This window comes from Capsicum annuum, chromosome 2, assembly GCF_002878395.1.
Source record: "Capsicum annuum cultivar UCD-10X-F1 chromosome 2, UCD10Xv1.1, whole genome shotgun sequence".
NCBI classification, from domain to species: domain Eukaryota; kingdom Viridiplantae; phylum Streptophyta; class Magnoliopsida; order Solanales; family Solanaceae; genus Capsicum; species Capsicum annuum.
In genome coordinates this window covers 140,929,106-140,938,479 of record NC_061112.1, presented here as the reverse complement: position 1 = coordinate 140,938,479, position 9,374 = coordinate 140,929,106, and the positions used below count along the sequence as shown (strand labels likewise).

The 9,374-nt window shown below is 36.6% G+C and overlaps 2 protein-coding genes across 10 annotated transcripts in view; both read left to right on the top strand.

Annotated features, from left to right (window-relative positions):
- The window catches only part of LOC107859937 (splicing factor U2af large subunit A), a 6,769-nt gene extending 2,337 nt beyond the window's left edge, over nucleotides 1-4,432 (top strand). The window contains exons 4-14 of one of the 5 annotated variants that reach the window (XM_047407236.1): nucleotides 443-513; nucleotides 822-848; nucleotides 1,099-1,169; nucleotides 1,247-1,291; nucleotides 1,380-1,439; nucleotides 2,215-2,275; nucleotides 2,360-2,472; nucleotides 2,837-3,283; nucleotides 3,388-3,523; nucleotides 3,628-3,695; nucleotides 4,008-4,432. In XM_047407236.1, the coding sequence (XP_047263192.1) occupies nucleotides 443-513; nucleotides 822-848; nucleotides 1,099-1,169; nucleotides 1,247-1,291; nucleotides 1,380-1,439; nucleotides 2,215-2,275; nucleotides 2,360-2,472; nucleotides 2,837-3,283; nucleotides 3,388-3,523; nucleotides 3,628-3,695; nucleotides 4,008-4,145 (1,237 nt within the window). In that variant the 3' untranslated portion in view covers nucleotides 4,146-4,432. Of the gene's footprint in view, nucleotides 1-442; nucleotides 514-551; nucleotides 918-1,098; nucleotides 1,170-1,246; nucleotides 1,292-1,379; nucleotides 1,440-2,214; nucleotides 2,276-2,359; nucleotides 2,473-2,836; nucleotides 3,284-3,359; nucleotides 3,524-3,627; nucleotides 3,696-4,007 lie in introns of those variants that run through there. The other 4 variants (XR_007052466.1, XM_047407237.1, XM_016705104.2 and 1 more) reach the window with 4 other exon arrangements.
- Nucleotides 4,433-4,887: 455 nt separating this feature from the next.
- LOC107859938 lies at nucleotides 4,888-9,374 on the top strand. Of its 5 annotated transcripts, none has more exons than XM_047407239.1 (4): nucleotides 4,888-5,008; nucleotides 5,252-5,424; nucleotides 5,544-5,616; nucleotides 8,392-8,454. In XM_047407239.1, the coding sequence occupies exons 2-4, from the start codon at nucleotides 5,340-5,342 to the stop codon at nucleotides 8,441-8,443; spliced, it is 210 nt and encodes a 69-aa protein (XP_047263195.1). In that variant the 5' UTR covers nucleotides 4,888-5,008; nucleotides 5,252-5,339; the 3' UTR covers nucleotides 8,444-8,454. The 5 variants fall into 5 exon arrangements, 4 of the variants coding, with proteins under 4 accessions (XP_047263195.1, XP_047263196.1, XP_047263194.1 ...); XM_047407240.1 differs by having other exon boundaries at nucleotides 4,994-5,104; XR_007052467.1 differs by lacking the exons at nucleotides 4,888-5,008; nucleotides 8,392-8,454 and adding exons at nucleotides 7,778-7,998; nucleotides 9,052-9,288 and having other exon boundaries at nucleotides 5,187-5,424.

The window sequence follows — 9,374 nt, the reverse complement described above, 5'->3', positions numbered from 1 at the left end:
GGGGGGGGCTGTTTCCAAAGTCATCTGAGTGAAACTCTTGCAAAAGCCATCTGGTGGAGAACAACTATTTTTGTATTCCTTTTGGGAAGGAAGGATTATACGTTGAAATCTCCAGATGATACTTCCACAAGTTACATTGAATTTCTTTCTTCCTGGATAAGCAGTTTATACTTTTGTATGCATTAGCTTTCCTGTTCACATTATAGTAGGGTTAGTGGTAGTTGTGTAGTAAAACACGGACAAATCTTATTCTTAATGTGCCCTTTATTCACCTATGGGCTATTGGTTCTGTTAGGTTAGTAGAAGCTTTTACTTTCCTATGCTCAAACTTTCTTAGTGTTATACATGTCGTGTAGTGTCTAACATCTATATAGATCATGGAAAGTTATATTTTCAACCAATTTATCACTTTGTTGTTGGTACTAATGATGTGTCTTTTCAGCAAAAGGATCAGTGGTTTTGATATGGCACCTCCTACCAGTGCATTGTTACCTGGCGCTACTGATGTTACAGGTACATGGTTCAGTTTCATTTCAATTAAAGTATCTTGATAACTGTCATGTTTTTCTTGGACATAGTGTGGAAGTTCGTAACAAAATGCATGGTTACATTTTGGTAAGCTTTTTGGTTCTTGGACTTCCACCTATATTGGTAGCGAGTCCTAGTTGGATTAGTTCTTTTCTTTTTCTTTATTTTTACTTGGTGAAATAATTTCGTGACTGAGGGTTTTGGTTTCTTGTTGTGTTTGGTGTTTGTTTGTTTGTCAATGTTGGGCTACTTGCCCCACTGTGCTGACAATGGGCGTGAGCCGACTTCTGTAGCTTATATTACAAGGAAGAACGATACAGGTCTTGTTCATCTTCAAGGAATTGCTAGCTTGGTAGTTTACAAATATATTCTCTAGTAGTGAATACACTGTAAAATTCTCCATCCCTTAAATTGTTTTACTTCAATTCGTCGATATCAAATTCTTTTATTTTTTCAACATTGAAAGAAAAAAGAAAAGAAAAATTTTAGTGTAAATATTCACTTGTTTTAGCCACTTGAAGTATGTACATATTTTCACTTTTTGATTTGTAACTTTGTATGACTGTGCAGGTCAAGTTCCTGGTGCTAATCCATCAATTCCTGGAATGTTTTCTAACATGTTCCCTCTAGCAGCAGGCCAGGTATTGTCGCAGATCCTTCTCAATATACATTCACTGGTTATCTATATTCTCATATATTTGTTTTGTGGCTTCTCTAGTTTGGAGCTCTCCCTATCATGCCAGTCCAGGCAATGACACAGCAGGTTTATAATTTGTTGGACATTTTCTATTATCTCTCTCTTATGGGTTATTCTTTTGCCTGAAGTATTTTCTTTAATTTTGCTTTATTAGGCTACCAGACATGCTCGGCGTGTTTATGTTGGTGGACTTCCGCCTACTGCAAATGAACAGGTATCAAATTTCCTCCTCTTATTAAATTATGTGGGAAGGTAGTACTACAGATTTTCATGACTTTGCACATTGGTTTTTTAAAAATTTTGCTGCTCATGCGATATTAGAGGATTGCTGTTGTCTGCTTTAATGTAGCTATTCTTTGTGGAATCATTTTAATTTGTCCTTCACAAGCTACTGCTTGTACAGTGCAATACAGCGTATTTACGTACGTTTCCATTGCTTTCTAGACATTCCATCTGATTACCTTTTTGACTTCACACACTTTATTTTTCCTGAACTACTGATGTCATGCTGTCTGTGAAACCATCTGTAGTAGTACCTTTTTCTGGGTTAACAAGTTATTCTTGTGTAATAAGCATTTTTCAAAATTTTATTCTTATGTGAACATTGTATCAAAAGCAACTTTGTTTCATGATTAAAAAGTTTTAAAATTGTATCGCAAATAAATGTAAAATTCTTGGATTTATATCCCTTAAGTTTACAATCGTTAGAGAGAAACTTGCCTGGCGTTCCCTATTCTATTGTAGTTAGATCTAGCACTTTCCTGATCTTTGTTACCAATGTGTGAAATTTCATTTTAGCATTTATTTTGTACCACAATGGCCAAATTAGGATTTTATATGTGTTGTATGTGGAATCATCAAGTCTTGTCATCCTCCAAAAAATCACGAGCCTATACTTCCTAATTTTATGGTTTGAGTTAATTCTGTAGTGCCTGTTTCTGGTATATCTTTGAGTACTTTTTATGTTCGCTAACTGTTGATACATGCAGTCTGTTGCTACCTTCTTTAGTCATGTCATGTATGCAATTGGAGGAAACACTGCTGGTCCAGGTTAGTTCGTGGATTTATGTGCTTTCCCTTGTAGTATCACTAAATTATCGTTTTAGGTGCTCAGAATATTGTCGAAATTTTCAGGGGATGCGGTTGTCAACGTTTATATAAATCATGAGAAGAAGTTTGCGTTTGTTGAAATGAGATCTGTTGAGGAAGCAAGTAACGCTATGGCTCTGGATGGTGTCATTTTTGAGGTACTAACATAATCTGCTTGAATAGGTGTTGTATGTTAGCTTTCTACGTATGGTTGTAGGGAGTTTATTTAAAAGGAAGCAAAGCAAAAGAAGATTTTAGTTTCACAAGATTCACGCCAAATTTGGTTCTCCTGATCTTATTTGGCACGAGAAAAAGTTTGGAACTGTTGTTGAAATGCCCCTCTTCCCATTATATAAGCTGGAGTTGGAAAACCCTGTTTTTGTGTGGTTTGTTATTTGTTTATGTTATTAGTGAGGTTAAAATGATTACCAAAGCGTCTTGCATTATGTCAAGTACTTGTCCTTACACATATTCCAACTCTTGATTTCTAATTGCTTTCTGTGTACTTTATGTTTTATTCAGGGCGGACCAGTTAAGGTTAGAAGACCCAGTGATTACAATCCTTCCTTGGCAGCTACTCTTGGTCCTAGCCAACCGAGCCCCAATCTCAACCTGGCAGCAGTTGGATTAACACCAGGTTCTTCTGGAGGGCTTGAAGGTCCTGACCGTATATTTGTTGGTGGTCTACCCTACTATTTTACAGAATCACAAATCAGGGAACTTTTAGAGTCTTTTGGTCAACTTCGAGGATTTGATCTGGTCAAAGATAGAGAAACTGGGAACTCAAAAGGCTATGCTTTTTGTGTGTACCAGGATGTGTCTGTTACTGATATAGCTTGTGCAGCTCTTAATGGGATTAAGATGGGAGATAAAACTCTTACTGTTAGGCGGGCTAACCAGGGAACTAACCAACCAAACCCTGAGCAAGAGAGTGTATTGTTGCATGCACAACAGCAGATAGCTTTGCAGGTAGAGATACTTCTCTGCTCTTCCATTCAGTTTTCAAGTTCTTAGGTTTTGATATTGTCATACAAGGACTTTGTAGCTCGCCCTTTATGTTTGTTCTTATACAGAGATTCATGTTACAACCTGGTGCATTAGCTACGAAGGTCTTGTGCTTAACACAAGTGGTTAGTGTAGATGAGCTCAATGATGATGATGACTATCAAGATATTTTGGAAGATATGAGAGTTGAATGTGGTAAATTTGGTGAGTAGCCATATCAAGTGTTCTCTTTTCCTATATCTAACATACCTTATGGCTAGAATTTAAGTTGAGAATTTTAACTTTTATATTGCATGTCTACTTTGCAGGATCTCTCCTGAATGTCGTCATTCCACGCCCAAATCCTAGTGGTGAGCCTACACCTGGACTCGGGAAGGTATCTCTCTGCTAATCTCTTAAGCCATCATCTAGATTAGTTGTGTCTATAATGTGATCCTAATGATCCTTTATATGTTGAAAAAGGAGATTCAACTGGAATCTAATTTTCTTCACAATTATCAGTTGAAAAATTGACTCTTTCTGCTGTGTCTTTCACTACGATTATTTGTTGCTTCCTTAATTGTGCATGACTTTGTAACTATTGTGGATGGGCTCCAATACCTACCGGCTTCCTCCTAGCTCTTCCTTTCTTTGTGGTTTTTACTTCTGAATGTATAATTGTTAGACTAATATCCTGGTTGATTTTCAGGTATTTCTGGAGTATGCAGATGTTGAAAGTTCCAGCAGAGCTCGGCAAGGGCTGAATGGAAGAAAATTTGGTGGTAACGAAGTTATTGCCGTCTTCTACCCAGAGAACAAGTTCTCTGAGGGAGAGTACGAGGCTTAGCTGTACCACTAATATTTATGACATAATCTTTAGATTACTACAAGGAGATATTTGCATGGCTTGTAGGAATTATCTCCTTTTGGGAGGAGGGGGAGCTTAAACAGTTCCCTTGTTTTCTCTTAATTTTTTCTTCTTTTTTCATTTTTTTTGGGAGCAGATTTTTTTTTTTCCCCAGGATTTTAAAGTAATATTGTGGCTAAAGATGGTGCAAAATGTTTAACGGGAATGATTGTCGGCTTGTTTGTATGCTTTTTTATAGTTATGGCTAGTACCCAGGTCTTCGTGTCTCCGGCCAAGCAATTGGACAACGTTTTTTGTTCGTTGGTGCACTGATAGATGGAAATTTAATTGTTTAAACAGGTCATATCAATCATTACAGTTGAAGTTCTGCAAAATTATGTTGAGCTAACATGACTAAAACGCAACTTTTGCTGGTAGGGAGTAGTAAGGGCAAAATAAGACAACTAAGGTCAGAATGCATGAATTTTACATTGTTGAAGTTGTTGCGCGACTATAAACCCAGACAAAATTAACACATCTTTTGTTAATCCATACCTGTTACTCGATCAATCCATGCCTCGGATCGAATTCTGCCTGTGTTTGCCATCCATGAGCCATGAGCTTGTTTCATGGAACTTGCCTGTTGTGGTTTACATTTTCTGTGTGGTGTGTGAATTATTCCATTGTGGATTTATATAAGAGATTGTGGATTTATATAGGGGTTTAAAAAAAAAGTGCACATTAAGGGAAATTCACATGAGTGCCCATAAATATGAAAGGGAAATTTACATATGTGATATGCAAAGATGACAAAATACTATTTATTAAAATATTGAGTTGTAACGAACCTTTACGTCGTTACGGTAAGTTTTTCGTTTAACAATTTTGGGTTAAAATTTTTTTCGAATTTGAAGTGTAAAATTTCAGGATAATCTAGTCTCGAACAAAATCTGAGCAAGGTATGGTCTTTAAGTTAATTCGGGAATAGATTGGGACATATATCCATTTAAATTTAAATAATATAATATAATACATATTACTGTGATTTATGAAACAATAATAGCATCATCCAAACACGGTGTTGACGGTTATTTACACGGTTGCAGGAAGAGGAAGAGGAAATTTTTTTCATTAAAAGGTTAGAAAGCAAAATAATCAATTATTTCATTGGATGTGTGAGTAGAAAAAGGATTAATGAAGTGGATTCAGCGGAAAATATATCTTTACAATGTGACTTTTGGTCTTTATATGCTCGACTGGTGGGAACGTTATCTCTTCAGTATCCTGAATTTTCAATTAATTTTTCTATTTTTCATTTTCTCCATCCATTAATTCCTACAACTAGAATAGCTTGATGACATCACATTTCATTTGGATTTCTTAATGGATCTTAATTAGATACATTGGTGCTTGTATTGTTGTGGTTTATTTGTCTTAACGCCTCGAAATATGCTTCCCAGATTTTCAAAAGGTATGCTTTCTCTTTTTTAAGTAATTGCATTTCTCCTAATTTTTATCAGTACCTAAACGTCTCTCTTTGCTGGAAATTGGATGTCTCAATTATTGGTATATTACTTGCATACTTGCATCTTACCGAGGACATGACCCTAGCCAGGAGGTTGGGGATTAGGGATTTATTATCACTGGTTGTTTCTGTTTTTTTTTTGTTTTTGGTTATTGTATTATGTGTTGTTTCTACTGTTCTATTCTCCATTAGAACTGCTTCGCTGCTATATCTCACTTTTTATACTTGATTTTATTACGTTTTACTTAAGCCGAAGTTCTATAGGAAACAACCTCTCTACCTAAAGTAGGGATAAGAGTAATGTGGTTAGGTCAATCGACCTGCATCCACAAAAACAGATGAGCGAACTATATAAAAGAGAGTACATAATATCGAGGGAAACAACCCCACACAATTCACTCAGAATAAAAGGAGGTCTACCAATTCTCCCCGCTAAATAAAACTCTCAAAGCCCATATGACTATATTGTGGATGCTACCATGTTAGAAGGAATAAATCTCTTTATAAACCTTTTTCTACAAGAAAAAGGATTAGCCAATTATGGAAAATCGATGTTTTCCTTTTCCTAAAGAGAATCTATTTAATATAAGAATGTCAGGACAAACACCCAACAATTTGTGTAAGCCAACCAAAAGCCGGAAACCTTTTCTAAATTAAATTAGGAGTGGGAGATTTCTAAATTAAATGAAATACTCCTATAACACCAACGAAACTGTGTGTTGCTATTGACGTTTTAAATTAAATTATGTACATTTTATTTATAATACAAACTATTTACAGAAGTTGCTGTGGTCCAGCCACAACAGCACAAGCACTAATATAATACACACTGGGGTGAACGTAAGATGATTTCACCCTTCTAACCGCTAGATCTTTATTCTTGTCTGCACGCAAAATGTCACTAAGTGACTCTGGAGATTCCCAAAACAATGTAGTAATAAAAGTCGTAGCAGGTAAACTTGCTATTGCATCTGCTAGCCTATTCTGCTGCCTGTAAATGTGGTGTAACTGAGGATTATCCAATTCGCGCAGAATGCACCTGCAATCAGATATCAAAGATAATTAGAACATGTTTCAGAGGTGAGCAGATGGACTAGTTGTTGTGAGTCTATCTCAGTTTCCAGTGGGAAGAGGTTATTCTGATAAGCTAACTGTAGTCCTAGTATGAGCTTATAAATTTCACCCTCTAGGACATCTACTGTGTTACAAGACCCACGAAAACCTAGTAGCCATTCTCCCGTGTTGTTTCTGAAAACTCCCCCTAGTCCAAAGTGGTCCATTGACGATGCGTGAATGGCGCAGTCTGTGTTAAGCATAATGTTTGTTTGTGCAGGAGGTTTCCATTTAACATACATTGGAATGGAGGTTTTCTTAGGACTTCTAGGGCCTGCTAGGAACCAAAACTCTTCTACTAGTTGCGAAATATCATTCAGTGATAGTGAGAAAGGAGTTCCTTCAAATATGAACTTATTTCATGCTACCCAAATAGACCAGACACAGAAACTTAAATAGACTTTTGAGGGAGTTCGCAATATCGACCCTTGAGTAGGGCTCAAATGGAGATGAAGGAAATCATACAACCACTGGGATGGGTGTAGCAGAGTGGAGACTAATGCAACTGTCTGGTTTTTGTTCCCCAAACTTTCCCACAAAGGTAATACCAACGCAAGAAGAGATGAGCATTAGTTTCCTCAAGCATCGAATTACAAAGCCTAAACATAGGAGAATCTACCACATTAATCTGGTATAGCAAGCTAGATGTTGGTGTCCTTCCATGATTCAAGAGCCACAGAAAATGCTTAATTTTAGGTGGCACATGAAGCTTCCATATCCAAGTAAAGTTAACACTTTGCTGATCCTGGATAAGGAAATTGGTACGGAGGCCAGTATCAATTGAAGCTTGTAGAGCTGTGGCGCACGACTTGACCGAAAAGAGACCCGAATTAGTCAATCCCCAGGTGATGCGATCAAACGAGTTTGCAAACCTTGGGAAGTCTTGTTATATTAGGGGATGTTTAAAATACGCTTCAGATTGAGAGCAAACTATTTAATTGTAGCATTATTTAATTTAACAAGTCTTATCTTTCTGATCTCAACTAATTTTTAGGTTGTAGACTTTGTATTTGGTAAAGCTTTTGAGAAGCATTGGATTCGTGATACTTAAAGAAAATTCACGGGGTTCTTGGTGATAGCATTATGTAAATGTTATTGTGAAAGCTGATTGGTAATGTCAGACAAGACAATTTAGTTTGGGAAGTTGAAGATGCAACTTTCCCGTAATATAACCTGAGTGTGAATGGATGTGATAAATCAAGCCTATACTACAAGGTTTGTGGCTTCAATGTTTTGATTAGTTTGATAATCTTCTTTTCAGTATCTTTTACAATGCCCACCAGCAGGAGAAAAATATGAAACCATGAAAGAAGTGAATACTGAATAACTGCATATATTTGGAGTAACCAGAGTAAACTGTTCAGGATCAAAGTCTAAGCCAGATTAACTAAATCGTACGTTTAAATAAAGCAGTTTCATGTGGGGCGCTGCATTTATTTAACTGTGGCTTATACTCATCAAATTGATGCTGTTGTCAGAACTCATCCATTGTTTATACGTTATATACAAGATAAACTGGCTGTTGATTTTTCTTGCAACCTTTTTTGGCTGTTAAAACTTGAGATATCTTAAGATAGATGTAGTTTATGGCACTACTCGAATTTGCAGACACGTTGGCCTCAACTTCCCTTTCAGTTTCTGTTTTCCTAAAGATTCCTAAGCCCTTCCTGGTAATCATTCATTCATTTACTTATATATTTTGTTTGTATGGAGCATGTGATTGTGGGTCAGAGTGATTAACATTTACGGAAGTAATTGAAGAGGGAAGTGAGAATAAAGGTAAAGAAAGTGTACTACATTGTACCTGCAACTGGGGGATGTAGAGGAAAAATAACCAAAGTGTCTTTTGTAGTTAGTTTAGTGAACAATTTCGCTGTAGTTAATGTCACACTGAGTCACTGAGCATGTTTAATCAATCCACATCTTATAGTAGTTATTTGGGCGTGTTATTAAGCTTGTCCAACCTGGACTTCATACCTGTTTAGCGAGCTGAATCTAAAGTTGGTTCAAATATCAGCTTGTCCTGCCGACCCCAACTTGTTTGGGATTTCGTGTCAAATGCATGAAGTATGATCCCATTTTTGTTTTTGCTGTTTGTGGTCTTTGCTTGGTTGAATTGAGACAATGAATTCGTAACTGGGGTGAAATATTCTTTTCTTGTGGTTCACAGTCATTTTGCTAGCTCTTGAACGCTAATTCATGTTTTTGTACCATGTGGCAATAACCTAACAGAGTTCCTGCTCTTTTCGTGGTTTTTGTTGTTTCCAGGCAGATGTGGTGAAAGTTCATGAGCTTTACAAGACCGTTGTTAATTGTAACTAGAAAACGTGTGGTCTTTTGGCGTGTAATCTCTAGAAATGATTCATGTCGTAAGGAATACTCTCGTTAAATGTTCCCTTCCTTTTGTTTGTGAACCAAGATGTATATCTGGAGAAGCAGTAGTGATCCAGATTGAAGAATGCTTTGAAATTGGTTAGTCAATTTGGGGCCAGTGGTTAGTCGAAAGCCTCCTGCCTCCTCTGTCTTGTTAATGGAACAGATATAGGGATTGGATATTTGGATTTGTCAAAAATAAAAATGAATTTTAGACA